Source organism: Symphalangus syndactylus, chromosome 11, assembly GCF_028878055.3.
Source record: "Symphalangus syndactylus isolate Jambi chromosome 11, NHGRI_mSymSyn1-v2.1_pri, whole genome shotgun sequence".
In the NCBI taxonomy this organism is placed as follows: Eukaryota; Metazoa; Chordata; class Mammalia; order Primates; family Hylobatidae; genus Symphalangus; species Symphalangus syndactylus.
In genome coordinates, this window is record NC_072433.2 from 119,854,122 (window position 1) to 119,878,415 (window position 24,294).

The window sequence follows — 24,294 nt, forward strand, 5'->3', positions numbered from 1 at the left end:
CAATAAACGTAACAATTAGAAAATGGGCAAAGGATCTTAATAGACATTCTTCAAAAAAGATATACAAATGGCTAATAAGCAAATGAAAAGGTGCTTAACGTCATTAATTATCCAGAGAATGCAAATCAAAACCACAATGAGATACCATTTCACACCCACTTGGATAGCTAGAACAGTAAGTTCATTACACATTCTATGCTTATACCAAAATATCACATGTACCCTATAAATATGTACAACTATTACGTACCCATAGAAAATAAAAACATCCCCCAAAAGTCAGGTGAGTGTTGAAAGGATGCTAAGAAATCAGAACCCTCGTGCACTGCTGGTGGGAATGTAAAATGGTGCAGCTTGTTTGGAAAAGTCTAGCAGTTCCTCAAATGATTAAATGTAGAGTTACCATATGACCTAGCAATTCCACTCTTAGGTATGTACCCCAAAGAAATAAAACTTCTACATGAATTTTATTAGCATTATTTGTAATAGCTAAAAAATGGAAACAGCCCAAATGTCCACCCACAAATGGATAAACAAAATTTGGTATAGCCATACAATGAAATATAATCACTAGAAAGAAGTACTGATACATGCTACAACACAGATGAACCTTGAAAACATGCTAAGTGAAAGGAGCCAGTCTATTGTATGATTCCATTCATTTGGAAGTCCTGAATCAGAAACCTATGAACAAGTTCATAGTTGCTTAGGGCTGGGAGTGGGGCAGGCCAGGAAATGGGAGTAATAGCTAAAGCGTATAGGGTTTCTTTCTGAGACGACGAACATGCTCTAAAATTGATGGTGATAGTGTCCCATGTGTATAAATATACTATAAACCACTGAATTGTACACTTTAAATGGGTAAATTATATGATATGTGCATATTTAATGAAGCTAAAAATAGCACCAAGAAAAGATCATTTACAAGAATGAAAAGTACTTATTACATCTAGGAGTTACTTTTGGTTTATACATCAAGGTTTTAGAAACTCAAACACAAAATCACGGTATCAACCCTACCTCTGTGCCTCCAGGGCTCTCTCAAAATAGATATATTGAAAACCTACATAAAAACCCTAGCATCCACATAAGACCCAGTCAGTAACATAAGCAGTCACTACTACAAGCTTAGTAGAAACAGTTCTAAATCGAACTGGAAAAAAACCTGTGGGGGTGGAGTGGAGGGAGCTAAGCAAATCAGCAAAAACCAAACCAAAACAAAAAACCTTCCCTGGCTTCCTTTCATAAGGTCAGGGGTTTTAAATACATAAAGAAAAAAATACACTTACAAAGTCTTGTGCATAGGTTTTCTTGGAAAAACATGCAAGGTAATTTCCTTTACATGAATGGAACAAATGTTATATTGTTCTATGTAACTCGATTGATTTATATATGCCAGTTAACAAGGAGAATTAGTATACTGTTCACCAATCACACTAAAGCAATGGAAATGGGTTACACTGCCTACTCTCTAGTCCTAGTGAGTCTTAACTTCATGAGAATTTTGGTGACGTTAGCCTCCCTTTCACTCTGAAAAAGGATCAAAAGTTGAGCTATGGCCAGCTTTTAGACACTTCCTCTCTCCCCCCAAAGGATCACTTAAAAGCAATCTCTAATAAAACACACACAAAATTTATACCATTGACAGAAATTTATTCTTCCATTAAGACTATAGCAATCTGAATTGCCTATTTATAGCTGCAAGTCCATCCAGGATTGATGCTAATTAAGGTTTTTTCCCTATCAAGAATAAGACTCCTATGAAAAGAAAAAAATCGCTCAAGGAAAAAAATGTACCGTTCTCCACAATAATATTTCATTTAAATTTGGAAATAAAGGCTCTGTAGCAACAATTGATATTATCCCTTTATCCTGATAGATGCCATAGAAAGTACTAATCTACACAGGCTCCTCTTTATACAACATATGCTGCATTTAGAGACAATATATGAAGCTTTCTCTTACAGGCACACAGTAGTTACTTTGCCAAATAGGCTCAAGGTTTTAAGAGGACCATTTGTTAACGACAGGTGCACTTTGTAGCTATCATATCTTCATACTCTTTATAGGCAATTGAGCCATCAGGCTCAATGGTCAAAACACTCAAGGGGCTGTATTTGGCAGGTACACATGACGGTCTTGGCACTGAGGAGTCCAGCTTCTCGTAGATGATGTTCTGTACCATGGTGTGAACTGGAGAGCCATACCGATGTCCAACTGCCCTTGGACAGTCCCCTTTACAGTATCGAGGGTTGTACCTGTGCGGAGCCACAATCCAATTGTCCCACTTCAGCTGACTAAAGCTAAGTCTAAAGTCATGGAGCTCACACTCATTTTGGGGAAAAAGAAACTGTTTGAAGTATTCACTCAGATTGAAGGAAGCTGGGACCAAGGGCTTCTTCAATTCAGAACTGACAGTTTCCTGACCTCTGCGGTGACGGTGATGGGAAGATCTCCCATCCTCAGCAGCCTCTTTTCCCACAGGATAGGCGGACAGACTTCTCTCCTGGTGAGGACCCTGGGAAGGTCCCCTTTTATAGTGAAGGGAATACCAGCTGTGATAAGCCTGAGCACTTGTGTCATTCAAATATAAGATCAGTGAGGGGGACACCAGAAGAGTCATGTTAAACAAACCATTCTGTGCTGAAAGATGCTCCAGCTGGTCTTTCATGCATGTAAAATTTATAGACATGTGAATACTTCTCTTGTTGGAGGCCACTAAAGGTTGAAGGAGGCTGGTCACATCAATCTGAATCCATTTGTGTTTCTTTCCAAATTCAAACTGTGAGTTAAAGGTAAATGAGTACGGAGCTCTGCAGAGAGTCCTGCTAGAAGACTTTGGCTCCTTTATCATTAGGTTGCACACACATTTGACAGCAGAGGAAAAAGAAACTGAGTTGTTGATAGTGTACAGCAAGACTGACTTGAGTAAGTGTTCAACAGTAGTAATGCGATCCAGGTTAAATAGCAGTTCCACTGATGGAAGGATTCCTAAGAAGAAAAACAATCTACCAGTAGTGCTTGAATATGAGTCAACATAACAGGCAGTCAAGTCAAACAATTAGTACTTCATAATATGCTTTCTCCCTTCTCTTTTCCCCACTTTCTCAAGCCTCAAAAAAAAAAAAAAATGGGGATTAATATAGAAAAGGAAGGCAATTGGTATCATTACTAATTCCCAGCAACCTTACTGGACATTTTATCTCCAGAAAGTCAGAATTGGTGGTGCATCAAAGTAACAGGGAATCACTACATTCTGAAGTTTCATTTTTATTTTTACTTTTTTTGAGACAGGGTCTCACTCTGTTACCCAGGCTGGAGTGCAGTGGCACCATCATGGCTCACTGCAGCCTCAACCTCCCAGGTGCAACTGATCCTCCCACCTTAGCCTCCCAAGTAGCTGGGACTACAGGCATGAGCCACCACGCCCAGCTGATTTTTTGTTTTTGTAGAGACAAGGTCTCGCCATGTTGCCCAGACTGGTCTTGAATTTCTGGGCTAAGGCGATCCTCTCACCTCAACCTCCCAAAGTGCTGGGATCACAGGCATGAGCCACTGTGCTCAGCCTGAAGCTTCATTCTGAGTAATTTGCTCCAAACACAGAAGCAGCTGATAAGGAAAGTAGTATTTTTCTCTTGGATAATCTCTAGAGGGAAAACCATAATAAAAACACTTATCAGACTTATTAAGATGACATTCTAAGCCCTAGTGAAGAAAGTCAATTTAAAACAATGTAATTGTCCTAGTTAATTTAGAACACTTGAGATTAAAAACGGATGCTCTAAAACCACTATATTAAAATAGGAAATTAAGGAAGCAGATACAACTGCCCTGTTGGGTTAGAATGGTTTTAAATCAAGAGCTGGATATATACCTTTTTTTTTTTTTTTGAGACGGAGTCTCCCTCTGTTGCCGGGTGGAGTGCAGTGGTGCGATCTTGGCTCACTGCAACCTCTGCCTCCTGGGTTCAAGCGATTCTCCTGCCCAGCCTCCCGAGCAGCTGGGACTACAGGTATGCACCACCACGCCCGGCTAATTTTTGTATTTTTAGTAGAGATGGGGTTTTACCATATTACAATTTTTTAAAGCACCACACCCAACTGCTGACTCAAATTGTGGACTGATACTTCGTTCTTGTAAGGGCCAACTGTTCAAAAGGGGAACTTCAAGCTTTTCTCTCACAGAAAGTAACAAACAAGAGAAAAATATCCTATTTAACACATCACACCAATAGCTGTAAGAGATGTTTAAGGCCCATTTCTGGGCCAAAAGCTTGGTGGAACAGAAAGAGATGCTAACATTCTCTAGCAGCACTTCCCCTCAGCCTTGAAAGCCATTAAGTCTCTGGTGTTGCTTTAAAATTCCATCATATTAGCCCACCTTAACCAATGAGAGCATTAGGAAAAAGCAATAATCTCAAGTCCCAGATTTGTTTCAACTGGATATTGAGTTTTATGCAAAATAAAATGCAATTCAAGGAACTAGGCTCAGCTCCTTTCTGTAATTGAAATGCATTAGTGTCTATCATCTTCCCTCCACCCAGTTAACCAATCTGCTTTTACATACCTGTTACCTGGTCTCCAGGAGCCTGCTTGTGCTGGGTACAGGGGGTGAAGAGCCGAACAGTGTTGTAGAGGTGACTTCTATTGGATTTAGGAATCCCTTCCTTGGTAGCATATGTCTTATAGAGCTTCTTCATGTAGTGCAAAGCTCTGGAGTCTGGCTGCAGCCTAGGTGCCCCACCTTGCCCAACAGATAGAACTTTGAAAAGCGGGGGAAGGAGGCCAGCTCTGTCTCTCTCATCTATAGGCTGCAGCAAGGACCGAGGCGTAGCCCCAGATTCCAACTCAGCACTAGCAGCAATTTGAGCATCTCCCCCAGAAGCCTGAGAACCAAGGCTAATAGGAAAACACAGCCAGGCAATGCAGCAAAACCAAAGGAGGAATTTGTTGGGAAGTGCCATGGCTTGGGAGAACTAGTGAGGAACATATTTCTCCATGCCAGTCCTCTTCCTAAAGGCCAGGAAGAGCCTCGCTTGGTCTCTTAAATAAATTTCAGGTGTGTGGGTGGACTAGCGTCACTTCTGTAATCAGGCCTCAAGTATGCCTAGCTGAAGATGATTTTTATCAGCTCTATATCAAGCAGCTGATAACACCTTATTTAGCCAATTTGTTAATTAGATACAGATTTATTTGGTCATTTAGCTTTCCTCTCTTTTCCCCTGGCATTTACTTAAAACCTGTTATTGTTATACTACCGAACTAGCTATGTAGCTGAAAGTCTAAGATAAATTGAGGAATGATCTTAAATAAAATCTCTCATTTTTTGAGAAATTTGGATTAAGATGTTCGCTAGGTGCTTGCTGAAACTTCTGAGGCATGTGGAAAAGCTAAACAATTACTCAGGATGATACTCAGATCTGTTGTTATGCAACTTATGGTATTAGGTTTACTCTTCCTCTCAACTTATCCTCACGGCCTTTTCCACCTCCAGGTGTTTACAATTGTAATTATTCGCTGCATGTTAATTTGAGGGGTGAGAAAGTCACAACTGGCATAGAAGTTCCAGAGAGCAGAAAACCGTTAGGTTTCTCAGTCCTCCCAGGTGGCTGGGTACAGAATATGTACTTGGAGTATTGGAATTGTATTTGCAATGTTCTTAAAAGAGGACATCGCCTTTAACTTTGACTTATTTTTAAATGTAACATATTGATGTCCTTACTTTGGTCTGCACACTCATCTATACATATTTTGGTTGAAAGGTTTTGGGATAGTTGCAGATGCTATAAAATAAATGAATGTTTTATTATTATTATTCATCCAAATGGTGGTAGAATTTGCTACAATATTTCTGTCCTTACCTGTATTTCTGTTCTTGCCTTGGAGCTGAGACCAGGCTAGACATTACGGTTTAAAAAAATGAGGCAAAGGAGCACCACGAAAAGCTGAAATGAGGGGATATCCAGCGCCACCCCTAAGGAGACTATGCTGGAAGAGTCAGCCTACACTCATAGTGCAAGATACGAAGCCAGTTTGTGCAGTACCTACATGGGAGAACTAAGGTATGTCTGCAAAATACAAGTTGACTGCCTGCCGAGCCTCCGTGGTCCGTAGGCAGTGTTATCAAACACCCCCAACTGTCGAATGAGCTTAGTCCTAGATTAAATATGGCCAGCAATGCCATTAACAAAACACAAGACGCCTCAGGGCGAGCTGTACAGGACAACAGCATCGTCAAGCGGAATGTACTTCAGGGAAAACACAATAAGGCCTCTCACCCGACGTTCCTTGCGTCTCCCCTGGGGAGAAGAAAGAACTGGGGCATCGTGATACCCCCCACCCCACGCAAACCATCTGGGGAGGAAGCTGGCTGCTGTCGAGGCGGCCTCAGCATTCATCAATTGACGATTATTTTTGTGGCTAAAATTGAGGAAACGTTTGTATTATCTCTTGGGAACGTTTACAGCCTGCCAGTGGACTCTAAAACCGAGTCCAAGACAAGCCTTAGATGTGTGTCCCTGATTTTGGTGCTGGGGTCGCTGATGGCCTGAAAATAACGAAGCCCCCTTTGAGCTACTGGCCAAGGCCTCGTGCTCCTCTGCTGTGGGGCGGCCCGGCCTCGGGGCTCAGAGGCGCTCTGTCTACAGCTGGGAAAACTCGCAGGCCCCAAGCTCCTGGCCAGAGCGGCCCCGGAGGTCGGCAGGCCCCTTCCTCGTCACCTTTTTGTTCCCTCACCCGCCTCCCGCATTCGGCCGCTTCCTGACTGGGATTCCACAGAAAAGCCGAGGGCTGAGGAAAAATGTGAGCGCCTCCGCCTGTCCACTGTCCCCCAAAGTCAGTTCAATCCCCGACGTCCTCCGCTAGGCTCCACCCCACCGGCCCCGGCAGGGCCTCCAAGGCACCGCCCACCTACGGATCACCCAGTCAGGCCACTTCTTTCTGGGACAATGGCGTCATCCCTTAGAGACAGTAGGAAAATGGTATCTCCCGGAAGTTACCTCACCACCTCCAAGAGCAGCTTCCAATCTTGCCGGAAGTGACGAACGAGTCAACCGGATCGGTGACTGCGGAGGGCGAGCTGACCCCTGTGCGTGAGTGGGGTCTGGTTGTGCAGTGTTGGTGGACCCTGGGAGGCTAGGGGCGCCCCGCTGGGCTGGGAAAGGATAAGGAGTGCAGGGGCAGGAGTCTAGGGTTGGGGACGGACCCCTGCGGGGACTGCGGCGCTTCGCGAAAGCGAGCCAAGCGCCTGTCCACCCTCGGTCCTGCAGGGCCGCCGCCACAATGGGCCGCGAGTTTGGGAATCTGACGCGGATGCGGCATGTGATCAGCTACAGCTTGTCACCTTTCGAGCAGCGCGTCTATCCGCACGTCTTCACTAAAGGAATCCCCAACGTTCTGCGCCGCATTCGGGAGTCTTTCTTTCGCGTGGTGCCGCGTGAGTGCCCTGGGCCCGCGGGAGCGGGAGGCTGGACCCCAGCAGCAGCAGCAGCAGCAGTCACTGCGCCTCCCTTCTGAGCGCTGGCGGCCGGGCAGGCGCTCTGTAACTTGCCGTACGCACCGTTCTCATTGAATATTCCTGACCCCCCTTAAGCTGGTCATATCATCCTCCCCATCTTACACGGGGAAAACTGAGTTACAGAACTGAAATGACTGGCCCAGGGTCACTCGGGTGATTCCAGCATGTTCCTCTGAGGTCATCTTTATTTAGTTCTTACCCGTGGTGAAATGCTTTATATTAAACCTGCAGCAGATAGTGATGATAGTTGCATGGCCTTGGATATGCTAAGAACTACTGAAGTGTATACTTTAAAGAAGTCAAGAGGACTGAGACTTTTTTTCTTCTATATGTCTTATATGTGTGATCTCTGTTTACTCTCTTAATTTTTAAAGAGTTTGTAGTGTTTTATCTTATCTACACATGGGGGACTGAAGAGTTCGAGAAATCCAAGAGGAAGAATCCAGCTGCCTATGAAAATGACAAATGAGCAACGCATCCGGATGACGGTTCCCTGTCTCTGAAAGACCTCTCTGGAAGAGGAGTCTGCACTGTAGTGTCTCAAAGACACAATAAACTTCCTATGGTCTGCACTGTTGTGATATTACATTTTTGTGAGTAGAATCCTGTGTGGCCACTAATATTCAAGTTCATGAAGCGCCCCTCCTCAGCATGAGTCTTGAAGTTTTGCCTGGTCTCGGGTTTTGGTGAAAGAGCAGGGCTCGCCCTTTGTTCCATTATCTACAAGAAAGTAGCTGCAGCTACTCCTGCAGCTAACCATTTGTGGGTGACATGGGCTATGGGGAGTGCAGGTTCTTAGCCCTCTGCTCCCATAACAACAATAAAGTCTAGTAACTATATTGTAATTAGTATGTGTCAAGAACACTTTTATTTTTTATTTTTTGAGGTGGAGTCTTGCTCTGTCACCCAGGCTGGAGTGCAGTGGTGCGATCTCAGCTCACTGCCATCTTTGCCTCCTGGGTTCAAACGATTCTCGTCTCAGCCTCCGAGTAGCTGGGATTACTGGTGCAGGACACCACACCTGGGTAATTTTTTGTATTTTTAGTAGAGACAGGTTTCACCATGTTGGCCAGGCTGGTCTGGAACTCCTGACCTCAGATGATCTGCCTGCCTCAGCCTCCCAAAGTGCTGGGATTACAGGCGTAAGCCATGGTGCTCTGGACCTCACATACTCTTCTTGGCTACACAAATGAACTGTTAAACCTCACAAGCACCTTTAATGTATCCTCATTTGGAAGATGAGGAAACAGGCACAGAGAGATTAAGTAATTTGCCAGAAATTATACAGCAGTGAATGGTGGAGTCTTGCACTAAAGTGATGCTCTTAAATCTATGCTCTATTGCAGAGATGTCCAATCTTTTGGCTTCCCTGGGCCACACGTAAAATACACTAACACTACAATAGCTGATAAGCTTTAAAAAATTGCAAAAAAACCTCAACGTTTTAAGAAAGTTTACAAATTTTTGTTGGGTCGGATTCAAAGCCATCCTGAGCCGCTTGCTGCCCAGGACTGCGGTTGGACAAGCTTGCTCTGCTGCCTTTCCTCCTAAGGCAGGCCTTAGCCTGAGGGGATATCAGCTATAAAACGGATGAGGTGATCTCTTGGCCTCCACAGCAGTTTTCTTTTTCTGTGCCAGGAAGCCAACAATGTTCTCAACCGTATGTGGTTCATAAAGCCTCAAAGATTTACTCTGGCCCTTTATGAATAAGGTTTACCCCTGATCTAAAGCCTTTAAATTATCTTTTTGGTATTAAAGGTACCATTTTCCCTTTGCCCACCGACGGATGGTGGGGGTAGGTGTGGTTGGCAGTTTTATGCCTCTAGTTCCTTAGGCTTCTCTCTAAGCTTCGGGGCATGGATCTCACCTGTGCAGGTATGTGGAATATGATGAGTTGTCAAAACTCAGTACAGTACATGATATGGGATCTGAGATCTGTTTTTAGAAACTCTTCTAAGGACTCTTCCTGCTAGCAGCAACTTTGATTCTGGGTCAGACTTTTTTTTTTTTTTTTTTTGAGATGGAGTCTTGCTCTGTCACCAGGTTGGAATTCAGTGGTGTGATCTCAGCTCACTGCAACCTCCGCCTCCCGGGCTCAAGTGATTCTCCTGCCTCAGCCTCCCAAGTAGCTGGGACTACAGGCGCACACCAACACACCCAGCTAATTTTTGTATTTTTGTTTTTTTTTTTACTAGAGATGGGGTTTCACCATGTTGGCCAGGATGGTCTTGATCTCTTGACCTCGTGATCCACCTGCCTCGGCCTCCCAAAGTGCTGGGATTACAGGTGTGAGCCACTGTGCCCGGCCAGACTGTATCTTTATTATCCTAATTACTGCTATTGCCTTTTAAGAATCAAAAGTTAAGATACTTCAAAACATGGCCGGATGCGGTCAGGAGTTTGAGACCAGCCTGGCCAACATGGTGAAACCCTGTCTCTACTAAAAATATAAAAATTAGCTGAGCGTGGTGGCACACGCCTATAATCCCAGCTACTCGGGAGGCTGAGGCAGAATCGCTTGAACCTGGGAGGTGGAGGTTGCAGTGAGCCAAGATTGTGCCACTGCACTCCAGCCTGGGTGACAGAGCGAGACTTCAAAACAAAACCTAAAAGATAAACTACATTGTGAAGCAGGATATGGGGACAAGGCTGGGTCTTACAGTCTTGGGCTCGTCCTCTTAGCCCCTCACTTCCTCATTATGTGATATAGACAAGAAACCTACTTTCATGAGCCTTAAGCTTCTCACCCATAAAATGGAAATATTATAAAGTTCTTGGGTTGTGATGGTGAAATGAGTGACAAGTGTCTGGCAAGATGGTACAGGCTTAACACAGGGCAACTAACTGAGGAACTCTTCTACCTCACCCCCAAAAGACAGTCCAATTTTCCCATTTGCCTTTTTGTCCAGATTTATTCCCAGGTCTTGCAACATATTTGGGTCATAGACTTCCTTGAGAATGATGAAAACTGTGGACTCATCCTTACCTTGCATAGCTTCAAAAAGTTCACAGCCCAGAGGAGGACCAATGCTTTGAGAGGCCGTTAATGTCTTTCTCCCTCTGGTGTTTGCCCCAAGCCGCCAAAGTAGACGGCCACCCTCTCCCATCTTGCTCACCTTGTTCTACACTTAGACTATTTCTCCCTGGTTCTTTGACTCCTTTGGAGAGACCAGCTTAAAAGATCCAAACCCCTTTTCTCAGCCCAAACCAGGCACCGAGCCTATTATTTTTATTCCAGGAGTGCTCTACTGAGATGACCCTGCCGTAAGCCCTGTGATGTGTGGAGCTTCTGCTTTGGATGAAATTAGTCTGCTTTAAGCCTGTGTCTCATCAAAGGGCTTCCCTCTCTAAGCTTGGGGAAATGGATCTCACCTATGTGGCAGGAGTGCTGAGGTGGTGGGTGTGTGGAATGTGGTGAGTTTTAGTAGTTCAGTGCTCCTATACATGACCTGGGATCATTTTAGGGGACATTCTATTTGCAGAAATCCTCAGAGGAGGACCTGAGTAAAACCTTTTAAGGAAGGACAGCTGCTGTGGGCTTCAGTGCTGGTAACCCATCTGCAGCCTCCAGTCCTGAGTATGGATCCCTTACCTGCTACTCTGGCACAACCACTTGCTCCATTTAAACTTTCTTTTTCCAAATGCTCCTGCCCCCACAAGCGTTTTTATCTACGGGCTGCAGAGTCTGATGAAAGGAATGCCCTCGCTCTTCTAGTTTGCAGGCAGTCCTCAAAATGCAGGCCTAAGGTAGGCCCAAAAGTCTATGCCAGTTCCAGCTAGCAAAAAAGCAAATACACTTTGACCTTTTGTTGAAATTTTACCTGGTAAAGTTTTTCCATTTCAGAGTCTTTCATCTTTTATTAGGCACCTCCTGCTTAGGGACAGCAAAAAGTTTCCAATTACTGCCGACTCCTAGTGATCCACCTGGCGTGTGTTTCAAACAGCTGCTCAGGTAGCTATACCCTCTTTCTCCCATTTCATCCTAAGCATTTGCCTCAGAAGCATAAAATCTCTGAGAGTTGTATCCAGATTTACCAAGCTCTCAGCTATCCAATCTGCTTCAGTCTCATTTTCTTCTTGTAAATTAGTCATTTGAACCCCCAAACTGACAGAATAGGAGACTAAAGCCCAAAGAGGGGAAGGGCTGGCCTATGGGCAGTTGCACTCTGTAGACCTCAGGCTACTGCTTACCAGCCAAGCATTCTACCTTATTATGGCTGAAACTGTTAAAGGCTACTTAGGCCTTTCTATTGGATGAAGGAGCATGTAGTTACATGTATATTCACTGAGCAAAATACTTGATTGTAGAATCCATGAATTTTTTTTTTTTTTTTTTAATTTCAAGAAGAGGCCTTCACAGTCTCTCAAGTATGGGATGGCTGTGGACAAATACTGTCAATTCAGCTAAGTGCTGCCTGGATGTTGCTTTGAGTTTGATTTTTGCTCCATACTTACTTAACTAGAACAACTAGCATTCACGTAGACATATGTTAAAATACTTTCCCCCAACAGTGGTTCCTTCCACAGAAAGTGACTAATGGTTTTTTCTTTTGGGGAGAGGGTGGCATACGACATAGAGGCTTGAACCAAAGGCCTGTGCAATGTTGTCACACTCATGAGGATGTATGGTCCTTTTCCCCCTACACACTGAGGGGCAAGGGCTTCAAGCTCTTTCTTTCCTTGACTGTGTTATCAGCTTTACAAATAATTAACACAAAGGCTAGTTTGATCCTGCTAGAAGTACAGGAAGGCAGAAATGGAGGATTAGGAGAATTACTCATCTTTTGGATGAACAGTTTCCAAATCCCATTTGGCACGTCACTCTAGACTGGTAAAGGGGAAGCTGGCACTGAGGCCACAGACCCAACAGGCTCTAGGACAGCACGTTGTTCAGTCCTTTGCTTATCTAATCACATTTGTGTTCTTTCTTACTCAATGCTCACTAGGTCACCCACATAGCCACTTCCCCTCCCAGCAAAAGTTCCCAGTTAGGCCCCTGTCTGGGATCATCCAGTATCCAAGCTCAGGGGTGAAGGGAGGGAGCAGAGAACTAGTCTCAACTGGTTAGTTAGTTGGTATATAGGTCTCTTCTCAATGTTCCTAAAATGCATGCAGTGGCATCCCCCTCAAGGCCTGGCTCCATGATTCTGAGAGGACTAGAATCAGGACAGTCAGATCTGTGGTCACATCCTGCCCAATTCCAGCTCTGAGGTCCATCAAACCATCTGCTTCTCCCTTGGCAAGAAGCTCCCTCTATCTGACTGGCAGCAGGGTCAGTGGCCATCCTTTTCTACCTTCAGCTGTTTGTTGTGCATCTCCTCCACGTTTTCCTGGGGTAAAGGAACAAGCAGGTTCTTATCCAAATACACAACCTGTGAAGATGAGACAGATGGCCCTTGGGAAGAGGTATTAGCCAAGTTTTCAGTGTGATGCCTGGCAGAAAGAATTTGTTGTATTTATCTTAAGCTTATTATCCTCCCAGGTCATAGGAAGATCTAAAGCCCAATGAATCTCCTTACTCGGAATTCACACCTTTCCCCTCAAACTTAAAATGCCCATGTCATTTCACGAGTACCCATAACTACCCATGGTTTAGATACATGTCCTCCCTTGGTCTAGAAATCTGCAGCAGTTCCTACTTAAACTGATGCTTTGGGCTTTGGAGGTATCTCATCCCTATGCCTGCTGCCCTGAAGCTGCCGGAAGGAAAGGCCCCACTCAACTACTGGGAAGAAAGCCCATAATTCAAGGCTTTTAATACAGTCACTACACAAGCTCTCCCTCTGATTTAGGAGATCTTGTTACCTCCTCATCTACATGTGCTTAAAGACAAAAAGAAACCTATAATTATTAAATTCACCTGTGGTCCAAGTAAGTCTCACATCCAGCCATTCCCCTGAGAGGGCACGAGGCCAGACTTTGAACTTTCCACAGCTGGGTCTTCATTTTACTAGTGAGATGAACAGGTGCAGATTAGGGTGACAGTCCATCTAAGCAAGTGGACGATCTGGGGAACTGTAGACCTTGCTGAAGCATCCTCCCACAGAAAGGAGATAAGGGCCTTATCCAATTGCCTGTACACAATAGATTAGTGCTTCTTTCCTAGACAAGGCTGAAAGGGGCCAACATTATTTCTGAAGACTTCATTATTGGAATTCTATGGGAGTGATCTCACTGAGCTATTTTGGAATAGAAATGTGGCTAGTTGCCTGACCTCCCTCAATGGTTTCATGTGGCTTTCAAAGGGAAGGAAGGGCACTGCTGACTTTTGGTAAAATGGGCGAAAGGGTCCATGCCAGCAACACAATCACTCAAAGTCCAGATGAGGGATCAGTAAATACAATGTGCCTGAAAGGCGGCCCTTGAGCACATTCCTCCGGTAGACATTAACTTATTAAATTGATTCTGATTACAAATATAAACTTTGCCCCCATCTCACCCGGTAACAATGCAAGAGTCGATGTCAGTCTATAAAAGGAAGTAGGAACTGTCCCTGGCTTTCAGGCTCCAACATCCTCCCTCTGTCAAGATGTGGCACCTCAAACTTTGTGCAGTCCTCATGATCTTCCTGTTGCTGTTGGGCCAGGTAAGGAGGGAAGGAGACGTATCTGTATGTGTGGAGTGTGGAGATGATAGTGGTGGTGGAACTTGAAAGCTAGATTCAGTCCCGAGGAATGGTTCCTCTGTTCCGAGTCTACAGCATCCGGGGAATGGAATGATCACTCTTCCAAGGTGTGCAGCAGGGTGTCAACACTTTCATATCTGAATGTCTTTGCCCTACAGATAGATGGCTCCCCAATACCAGAAGTGAGTTCAGCAAAGAGAAGGCCACGGAGAATGACCCCATTTTGGAGAGGGGTTTCCCTCAGGCCTATTGGAGCCTCCTGCCGGGATGATTCTGAGTGTATCACAAGGCTATGCAGGTACTCCACGAACCTGGGAGCAGGGTTGGGCCAGAGAGCCCTGGGAAGCTGGGCAGAGGAGTGACAAGGGGACACATGAACCTAAGAATAAAGCTGGGATGGAGGAGTTCTAGACTGAGACTGGGAGCTCCATGGAAAATCCCTTAGGAGTTAGGAGCCAAGAACAGCTCCATGTGGGTACCATGAAAGAGTGGTGCCTTTCCATTCTTCAGTCTTTCCCGAGACTGGACAGATGAAGCGAAGAGGAAGGAAATGCAGCATAGGTGTCCCTGGTCATTCCTAGACCCAGTCTTAAAAAAACTATCCTTTCTTTTCCCCTAGAAAAAGACGCTGTTCCTTAAGTGTGGCCCAGGAATGATGTACATACCAGGGGAAGAAAGGACAGCAGTCACCTCCGATAATGCTCCGTTCTATGGAATATTGACTGCATTTTGGCTGGAGAGACCCAAGTGAAGCAATCTTGTATTTTTAATATTTAAAGGCAGATGTATGCTTTAAATTGGTCTCCATTTCTTCTTAGAATGTTGATATATGGATAAGCATTAACTAAACTTGTCAATTTAGAGTTTATTTTTCTATGGATACTATTAAATGTCTCAAATTGAAATTTTAGCAGTCTGGAATTCAAGCTTTTGAGGGAAAGAAGGATTCACTTTGTATACTGAAGAAAAAAACGGCATTGCCCAATAATGTGTTAGCTTCTCAATCTGGAAAGTGTGGTGACAGCTACATAATCAACAGCTACATACAACTTTAGCAAGTTCCTAAGCTGTGGCCCTGGATCCCTTCACTCCGTAACTCTTCAGGGAGGTGTCAAAGGTGGTCAAGCTTGGGAGGCTGAGGCAGGAGAATCACTTGAACCTGGGAGGCGGAGGTTGCAGTGAGCCAAGATCATGCCACTGCACCCCAGCCTGGGTGAGAGAGAGACTGTCTGTCTCAAAAAAAAAAAAAAAAAAAAGATGGTCAAGCACTTGCCATCTAATGAAGCACCCAGGTTTGTCTATGACTGTCTGAACATAAGGCAGAACAGAAAGAAAAATCTAGTTTAATAAAGCAATGAAAGCCCAAGCCACCAAAAGCACCAAAAGAGATTTAAGATTTCTGTTGGGACAAGGTGAATTTTGACATATGCACAAGGACCCATGGCCAGCAAGTTCAGAATTTCTGTAATCAGAAAATGAGACCTCAGCTGGCGGGAACAGACTTTTAAAGAGTAGTAATGGACCTTAAGACACAAAACAGGAATTGCATGAAAAGGGCTCAGAGTTGAAGAAATATAAAGAGTACAGTGTTCATTAACTTTAATACAGAAAATCTATTTGATATTTATTAAACTTAGTTTCTCCAGCTATGGTTTGGCATTGTACAAAGCATCTTAATGACACAGTAGAGTTAAAAAGATCTTTACAAATTGAAATGTGATACCCTTGTCTCCAAATATTTTAATTGCCATAAATTTGTTTAAAAATACACATTAAACGCATGTTTGACACTCTAAACTTTCTATACTCTCAATACCACAAAATACATATAATATACTATACAGATGTGGAAAAATCTAGTTAGTATATAATACTTTGCTCACCATTAACAGCTTTATCATGTGAAATGCACATACTGACTTAGAAATCCTAGCTTTTGAGCCCCAAAGTACCTCTGAAATTGTAATGTATTGCAACAAATAAAAATCACAGTATATAATTGAAATTCTGGTTGAAAATGTCAGATGCCTAAATATTTTGGATAAAAGAAATGTAAAACAAAGATTTGGTTCATGTACAAAACAAAGGCATCCTATCAGTCACTAACAGTACCTTTCTGCAAAATCAACAGGCTTTTAATTTATCAGTGACATTATCTCCCCTCCAAAACCCTCCCCAAATATCAATTATTTACCAAATAATTTTAATTTCAAATAAAAGGATTTTCAATAAATATATAAGCATTTCCATCCTCCATATACAAAATTTCTTAAAACCATTCAAAACGGAGGCTAGATAGAAATTTTCATAACTGTGCTTACCAACCCCACAACTGGCCTTTAAAGGTGGTGCCTTTTCAGGCAATGTCAACTGGCCAGTTCTGTTGGTGAGCCCCCCACCCCCACCCCACCCCACCCATCCCAGTACTGTTGAATGCTCATGTTAATGATTTGCCAGGTGTGTGCATAAAGTTGTAAAATGGGGACACTTCTGGAACACCAACAACAAACTCAACAATATGGATAATCATGGCATTGATTTGAAAGGCAGCATTTCCAAATTGATATTTTCCAGAGAGGAACATAGCAGGTAGAAAATTCCAATGGTTAAAAGCTGAAAAGAAGTCCCACATGGAAGCAGTAAGAGGTCAAAACTGAGTATCACTCGAATTTCTGGGTGGGAGCTTTTTTTTATTTTTCAGAATGGCAAGTTATGTTTAGCTGAGTAACAGCGGCAAGGAGAGGTCAATGCTGACATTCCTGAAAGTCAACTTCTTTACATGATGACTACTTAGGCTGCTATTTTAGGATACTTAAAGATCTCTAAGACTTGGATTAAACTTAACTTGAATACCTTATTCTGTGACCAAATTACATGAAAAGAGGATACATAGTTATTCTTTCCATTCCCTTTTCTGGAGACAGCAAGTTCTTTCTAATTAACCATAGGGTTCATGTGAATAGGAGCTTTGTAAGACCAGCATCCACTTTACGAACTGTTAATAATTTGCTTTTTGTCACTTGCTAACTTGGTTTTGGGGTCTAGAGGTCTAAAGTGAATTTCTCCATTAGTGAGTATCTGAAAGACATGCTCACAAACATGAAAAATTTGGCCTCTTATCACTACATATTCCAAGGCATTCAATAATTATCTCTTCTATTAATTTTACTGAATAGCAACCTTAGATGTACAGTATTATTACTGGAAAAAAGCCTGCCTCTTCAATACATTAATGCATAAAGCTGAAATGAAATTTATGTTCCATGTATTAGGGGATATACAGGTATGATAGGTGTCTCTATGGGTTTGAAATGCTCTGGCTCCCCAAGTTACTTAGGTTTTTTAAAAAACATCATCACAAGCTGCCTAACAGTCATCCCCAGTAGATGTTCCTGGGACCCAGACACAAACTCCTATAAATCAAAATATATAATGAGGCCATACTGTTCAATTAGCAACTGGAAAATTAAAATCTTTCCCACCCTGTAAGAGCCCTACAACACTACAGAAGGGCTCAAATACATTTCAAAAGTTAATTTACTACAAATCATAGTAATTAAGCTTTAACAATCTAAAGGAATACACATTGCACCCTTGAACATTAATATCCAAGGTGTCAACAAGAAAGTGTCTTAGATCAATTTAATAAATAATGTGGAAATAGTTGCACTAAGCTAAAATACTAAACACACACATTTTTGACAAACTAATTTCATGTTTTCATACATACATACATACATATATATAAAGTGTGTATGTGTACATAATTTTAAGATCCAAAGTTGCACACCCTTACACCTAGAAGAGTGCACAGTGTACCCCTCCTCTATATAACTAGGCATCACTGACTGGAACAATCACTGGCTGCTCTGAAACTCCCGAGTACTGGCCTCTAGAGCCAGAACTTTCATTGATAACAAGTGCCTTTTGTAGGCTCTTGCTTCAGAATGCAAGCTCATTCATGAAAAAATGTACCAACGTTTCTGTCATTAAATACAAAATTATGCTGTCTGATCTGTCTGATTAAACCTTTAATGAAAAGAAACGAACAACAATTTTTAAAAAACTAGTGAATCTAAAAAAGCCAAGTGTGTCATTCGAAGTGCAGCCCAAGTGCCTACGAATCCGCCACTGCGAGAGCTCCCAGAAACACAGGTGTCTGTGGGCTCATGCACACTGCTCTCAATTGCTTTACACTAGAGAATTAAATCAATGGTGGTCAACCTTCTCCACTCTTCGGCAGCTATAGCTGTAAGTTTATCTGAAGTACTCACTGTGTATAAAGTCACTTCTTGGCTACTTGCGCAGAAAAAGGTGGCACTGAGGCAAGGAATGGGCTGGATGCTCTCTAGCCAGCCTGGAGCCTGGGCTGAGCTGTGGAAACTCCCCTGAAGGGGAACGCTCCCCACAGCCCAGCCCAGTCCAGCCCAGGCAAGACTACTGTGACAACTGCATCCACTGCAATTGGTTCGCTGGTTGCTTGTAAAGAGTCTAATGGTGTATAGGCTGCTGCCTCCTGGCATACAAGTGTAGTCATAAAGAGCAGTCAACAGAGTAACTGTTTAAAATAGTTGTTGTTTCTATAATTAACCATATACTAAGTACAAGTCTCAGACTAAGTTTTTAGCCACTTGTCAAATTCAGTTTTAAATGGTTAGAAAATACTGAGGACACCTATTGAGGAGGGAGGGAGGAAGGTCACCTGTAAAGGAGTCCAAAGTATGTGCTGGAGCAGGTGATGACAAAGAACATCTAAGAAGACAGACGTGAAGGAAAGGGAGTAGTATTTCCACACACTATGACACTGAAAATTCAATCATTTACGATAGGATTTTGATCCATTGCCCATTACTACCTTGTGGGAAAAATCCTCCACAATGAAAAGGTTGAAAAATTCATTCTCCAAAAATTGACACAGTTTTAAAGAGAAAATATTAGAGCAGCACCATAAACCATGCAGGAAACTCTGCTTTAACAAAATATCAGTGTGACCCCAGAAATGCTCCTGCTGCCTTTCAGGACATACAAGAGACGAGAACACACTAGAACTTAGAGGTATCCCATTGGCTGTTGTTGCTGAAAGTCTGAAAGCCCAGAGGATACTTTTTCCATTTCTAAGACATCACTGCAAATTAAGGAATCCGAGTCAGAGAAATCAGAGAAGGACAAGACGTACATGGACTTGATTAACAACCATTATTTCTTACTAAATAACTGTCATGATCATTGAGAAGTTGTCCTCTTATGGAAAACTGTTCCTAGAACACACTAAGATTAAGTTAAAAAGATATCAGAGGCAATTTCTTCAAGAGAACCAGGTTAAATTCAACATAATTTGTACATCTCAATCTTCAATGATATCTAAAAACAATCTGAGGTACAAAACAGTTAAGAAGCTCTATAAATATGAGGCCACAAGGACAATGAAAGTTCACTAACTTCAGAAATAAGTGTAAAAAAGTCTCAAACACAAAGGATTCACTGCACTACTGGACTTTTGAAACTTTTCTATCCCTTCGTTCCCCTTTCCTATTTCAAGCCTTAGCAATCATCTACAAATAGTAGGATAATCCTTTTTTCTGACTGAATGGATTCATTTTTGGAATGGGGAGAGGGACAAACTATTTTTCAAAGCAGCACTACCCAACTGGTTAGACTAAGTCATGTACCAAAGCAATAGCTTTTCTGAAAGAACTAATCTTTATATGACCCTAAAGAAAGATTTAAAACGAAAGAATTGAACATTATTATTGTAGAAGACCAATCATGCATGGACAATCTGGTCCTAGTGTAAAACTTCATTTGTAAACAATCCATAGAGTCTTCATTTAAAGGTAAGATTTAAGGCACACCAAACATGATAGGGGCATGAAAAATAAAGTATAGAGGGTACATTTCTTACCTTAGACTTCTATATGCACCTTGTAGCAAAAGGTACTTTGATATACAACTCTTACAGAGCCAGCTTCTTAAGCTCTACCCCTGGCTCCCCTCCCTGTCCCGAGAGCTCACACTGAATCAAGTTAGGTACACTTTTCTAGTGTGAAATTTTCTGATTCCATCAGAAACATACATCATTGAAGAGGGCCTTCATAATACAAAAGGAGTAAACAGAAGATAGGTTTAAAAAGGAGAAAATTCATCATCTCTACATCAGGCATTAGAACCGTAAGTTGTATAGCAAAAGCACACACCGAAGCTCCAGCCTATTTCTGTAACAGTCACTGCATGCTCATATCAGAGCATCACAATCCAGTATGAGAGGGAAAAATCTGAAAAAATAACTCTAACCGTCAAAGATAATCAATTAAAGACACACAGGCAGCAATCCTCAGGAGTTGGATCATCCTTTTTTCCACAGTAACTTATTCTGTTTCGATTAAGTGTCAAATGATTAGCAACAAAAAATAACATACGGTTTTAATAAAATCCGTAACATTCAGGATTGTCCTTTTATGAAACCCTTCAACACGAAATGCTTCTTCTAGAAAGTTTGTCCTCCCTCTTTTGTAATGCATTAAATGCAAGTTATAGTCACCGTGTGATTGCTGTAGTGTTAACACACATTCACAGTTTTTGAAATAATGCATACCAAATCAGACACATTTCATAGTACATACATGTAGAATGCCATTTTCTCATATTTAAGTGATTTTTTCACGTGTAGAAGAATATCCTTAATACTAACTGTAAATTCCACAATAATAAAATTGGAGTTAAGATTTCAAATATCAGGTCAGGTAGTAGGTGTAGAAAGAATATGTCCTTATTTTAGATGAACCAATTCTTACTCTTAGAACAGCTACCACAAAAAGATACTAGGTAATAAAGCTCCCAAGGTATATAAATAAAAATGTCTACATTAAATTTATGCTAAATATTCAACAGAGTAAATTTATAAGCAGAAATAACTAAGTCTTAAACTAGCCCCAATCTGGGAACTTAAAAAAACTAAAATAAATAAAATTTCAATTCATTAGTTATGAATTGCAACTGGAATTTCAATCTTATCATAGCTCACGGAAACCATCTTATCAATGTGCTGCAGATTTAAAAGCATTTAAATAATCTTTCACATTGGAAATATTAAAGGGCCAACTGACATGATGGCTTTGGATTATCAAAAACAACAACACATGAACCAACGAGGAGAAAACTATTCCTCATTCTTAATGTCGACTAGGTGGTATGTTATGGCAGTTTTCCTTCGTGATGTGACACAGTGTTGTGGAGAAAATCAGAGGCAACGAGAATGTGTTCAGTTCAAGATATCAACTTGGCATCCTGGCGAAGCCAGTGCAGTCCCTGGCGGGTATAACGAACTAGATCTGTCATGATGCTTGCATTAAAGATGAGAGGGCCCATTACTTTATCCAGTTCAGCAAAGAATTCTAGAAAACCAAAAATATTCATTAAATGATATATACTCTTTTGAATCACTGCTTTAAAATTATGAGTAGAGATTATAAAACAGCATTCATAAACTCAAAAAATACCTCCTCCTACACTAAAACGCTTACTGTCCATGTTTTAGAGCAAATCATTCCACAGTCTCTCAAGTTATATTTGTTCCCTAAGTCATGCAACGTTTTAAACAAAATGTATGGTCAGAAATTAAGTGTTATATATCAGCAGGATTCCATAAATGGGAATGATAAATTGCTATTATGCATTAGATATTATTAAAATGAAGATTTAATGCCATAATGTGCTATTGATTACTCAAAACATTTTGTGCAGTGCTTTTGTATAAGAAGCAAGTGATACAAAAAGGAGGACGTTCTTTGCCTGTTTCCTGTAACAGGCTCTGTGAGGTTAGACACTTAAGATTATATCAGACTTTCAGCTACAATCATATGCCATGAACCAACTAATAACTAAATCCCATGTTTTTATTTATTTTCAGACAGTCTCCCTGTCGCCCAGGCTGGAGTGCAGTGGTGCGATCTCGGCTCACTGCAACCCTGGTCTCCTGGGTTCAAGTGATTCTGCCGCCTCAGCCAAATACAAAATACAAAAAAGTTTTTTTTTTTTTTTTTTTTTTTTTTTTAGTAGAGATGGGGTTTCACCATGTTGGCCAGGCTGGTCTCGAACTCCTGACCTTGGGTGATCCACTCGCCTTGGCTTCCCAAAGTGCTGGGATTACAAGGTGTGAGCCACCACGCCCAGCCACACATTATGTTTTTATAAATACAGCTTTATGTTGAATGTTGGAATTCCTAGCCCGGGCAATGTAATGAGACCTTATCTCTACAAAAAGTAGAAAAATTAGCCAGGTGTGGTGGCACGCATCTGTAGTCCCAGCTACTCAGGAGGCTGAGGCAGGAGGATCACTTGAGCCCAAGAGGTAGGTGCTGCAGTGAGCTGTGACTGTGCCACAGCCTGGGTGACACAGTAAAACCCTGTCTCAAAAAAAAAAAAAGTTGGGATTCCACTTTTACCTTGGTCTCACCATTGCCTCTCTTTAGGGATAGGAATCTTTCATTTTCATCTGATTACCTGTTCACACTATAAGTATTTAAATGTACTCTGTGACAAAATGACACTTGATTGGCTAATGTAGTGTTTCTCTGTAAAGGATCTGCCTAAAGAGAAGCTGCATGCACATATTTGCTAATAATATCACTAAATAAAATGGTGGTTATACAGTACTTTCCACTAAGGTCTTCAAAGACTTTATAATTCTCAATGTACTTGGTTTGGGAAATAATAAACTTTTAAGGGGCAAAGCCTCAAACAACCTAATTTTAAAGAATGTTAAGAATTCTGGCCAGACGCGGTGGCTCACACCTGTAATCCCAGCACTTTGGGAGGCTGAGGCGGGCAGATCACGAGGTCAGCAGTTCAAGACCAGCTTGGTCCACATGGTGAAACCCCATCTCTACTAAAAATACAAAAATTAGCCAGGCGTGGTGGCAGACACCTGTAATCCCAGCTACTCAGGAGGCTGAGGCAGGAGAATCGCTTGAAACCGGAAGGTGGAGGCTGCAGTGAGTCGAGATCGTGCCACTGTGCTCCAGCCTGGGCAACAAAAGCAAAACTCCATCTCAAAAAAAAAAAAAAATTCTATTCATTTCCCAGTCTCCTTTATTTCACAGGTTTCTTCCAATATACCTAAAAATCCAGTATGAACGTGCTTTCTTATACATTAACCTTCTCAGATGTACAGATGTTTGGATGTAATCTTATGCCTATTGCCAAATTTACTGTTAACCATCCTAGGGTAGGACATATATTTTATTACTTTTATGGTATTAGCTGCATTTAACGTGCCAGAATAGAGGCACATTTGTCTTAGACCAAGAACTATTTGCAGTTTAGTTTTGTCACCAGCATCATGAGAGGTATCTTTTGACCAAATTCAGTTTCATTTAGTGTTTAACTGCTAAGCAATGAAGACTATTAACAAACAGAATATCATTAACTCTAAAGCAAATAATAAAACTAAATACAGACTAAATACTTACTTAACTAAATTATAAAAGTTCCTTCTAACAATTCCATCCCTTGAAGTTTATCCAGAAACCTACCTACCTTTTTGCTCTTTGGAAAGCTGTTCAGCTTGGTCCCAAATTTCAGTGGCATAAAGGAAGTTGGATGTGACCTGAACATAGCTGGCTGCCATCTGGTGGATCTTCTGTGGAATGGTCACTGAAGAACCACTTGCAGAAGCACTACTGGCCCCAGATGAATAATTTCCTGAATTGCCTGGTGACAGCTTTGGAGAAACAGGGGAAGGCATCCCCACAGCTTTGCTACACAACAGAAATAGGAAGCTTGTTCATATGGACATGGTGAGCATTATAAAATCAAGTACTACTAGCTCTTTCTACATGAAAGCATTTAAAATGTAAAGATTCTCTTTAGATGGGTTTGCAGAGAACTAAAATTTCTTCTAAATAAGTACTATAATCTTATAATTCATAATCTTGTTATCTTAGAATCTGTACCCTTTGTTTTAATGAATGACAACAAAACAAGACATGGACAATAACTGAAGAAGTCATGCACCTTGTTACAGTTCAAAGACTTAAAAGCCAGATTCCCTCACTCTCTGCTCAACATTTTCCATCTATTCGGGCATATAATTATGTATTTTTTATACTGTTTTGTAGAAAGTTTGGTGGAATTGCATTTAACCTAAAAAACTGTGG

At 41.9% G+C, this 24,294-nt stretch overlaps 4 protein-coding genes across 8 annotated transcripts in view; 2 read left to right on the forward strand and 2 right to left on the reverse strand.

Annotated features, from left to right (window-relative positions):
- Window positions 1-1,632: 1,632 nt before the first annotated feature.
- Window positions 1,633-6,991, reverse strand: GDF9 (growth differentiation factor 9). 4 transcript variants are annotated; one of them, XM_063612450.1, is made up of 4 exons: window positions 6,735-6,991; window positions 5,861-6,043; window positions 4,567-4,743; window positions 1,633-2,991 (listed from the first exon to the last, which is right to left on the reverse strand). In XM_063612450.1, exons 3-4 carry the CDS (start codon window positions 4,697-4,699, stop codon window positions 2,021-2,023), a joined length of 1,104 nt encoding a protein of 367 aa, XP_063468520.1. In that variant the 5' UTR covers window positions 4,700-4,743; window positions 5,861-6,043; window positions 6,735-6,991; the 3' UTR covers window positions 1,633-2,020. The 4 variants fall into 4 exon arrangements, with proteins under 4 accessions (XP_063468520.1, XP_055155468.1, XP_063468519.1 ...); XM_055299493.2 differs by having other exon boundaries at window positions 4,567-6,043; XM_063612449.1 differs by having other exon boundaries at window positions 4,567-4,810; window positions 5,861-6,991.
- Window positions 6,992-7,280: 289 nt separating this feature from the next.
- On the forward strand, window positions 7,281-8,087 carry UQCRQ (ubiquinol-cytochrome c reductase complex III subunit VII). Its single transcript, XM_055299511.2, has 2 exons — window positions 7,281-7,434; window positions 7,890-8,087. Exons 1-2 carry the CDS (start codon window positions 7,281-7,283, stop codon window positions 7,982-7,984), a joined length of 249 nt encoding a protein of 82 aa, XP_055155486.1. The 3' UTR covers window positions 7,985-8,087.
- A 149-nt stretch (window positions 8,088-8,236) lies between these two features.
- On the forward strand, window positions 8,237-16,145 carry LEAP2 (liver enriched antimicrobial peptide 2). Its single transcript, XM_055299512.2, has 3 exons — window positions 8,237-14,101; window positions 14,299-14,438; window positions 14,760-16,145. Exons 1-3 carry the CDS (start codon window positions 14,045-14,047, stop codon window positions 14,794-14,796), a joined length of 234 nt encoding a protein of 77 aa, XP_055155487.1. The 5' UTR covers window positions 8,237-14,044; the 3' UTR covers window positions 14,797-16,145.
- Window positions 15,723-24,294, reverse strand: part of AFF4 (ALF transcription elongation factor 4) — an 88,604-nt gene continuing 80,032 nt past the window's right edge. For both annotated transcript variants that reach the window (XM_063612417.1, XM_055299482.2), the window contains 2 exons: window positions 23,675-23,895; window positions 15,723-21,531 (listed from right to left, as the gene is read on the reverse strand). In XM_063612417.1, the coding sequence (XP_063468487.1) occupies window positions 21,404-21,531; window positions 23,675-23,895 (349 nt within the window). In that variant the 3' untranslated portion in view covers window positions 15,723-21,403. The remainder of the gene's footprint in view (window positions 21,532-23,674; window positions 23,896-24,294) is intronic.

Bases quoted from the DNA above. Each gene is read 5' to 3' on its own strand.
- GDF9 (XM_055299493.2), bottom strand. From the start codon at position 4,963: ATGGCACTTCCCAACAAATTCCTCCTTTGGTTTTGCTGCATTGCCTGG. The intron at 2,992-4,566 runs GTATGTAAAAGC...TTTTCTTCTTAG, and splicing joins TCCTGGAGACCAGGTAACAG to GAATCCTTCCATCAGTGGAA.
- UQCRQ (XM_055299511.2), top strand. From the start codon at position 7,281: ATGGGCCGCGAGTTTGGGAATCTGACGCGGATGCGGCATGTGATCAGC. The intron at 7,435-7,889 runs GTGAGTGCCCTG...TAATTTTTAAAG, and splicing joins TTTCTTTCGCGTGGTGCCGC to AGTTTGTAGTGTTTTATCTT.
- LEAP2 (XM_055299512.2), top strand. From the start codon at position 14,045: ATGTGGCACCTCAAACTTTGTGCAGTCCTCATGATCTTCCTGTTGCTG. The intron at 14,102-14,298 runs GTAAGGAGGGAA...TTTGCCCTACAG, and splicing joins TCCTGTTGCTGTTGGGCCAG to ATAGATGGCTCCCCAATACC. The intron at 14,439-14,759 runs GTACTCCACGAA...CTTTTCCCCTAG, and splicing joins TGTATCACAAGGCTATGCAG to AAAAAGACGCTGTTCCTTAA.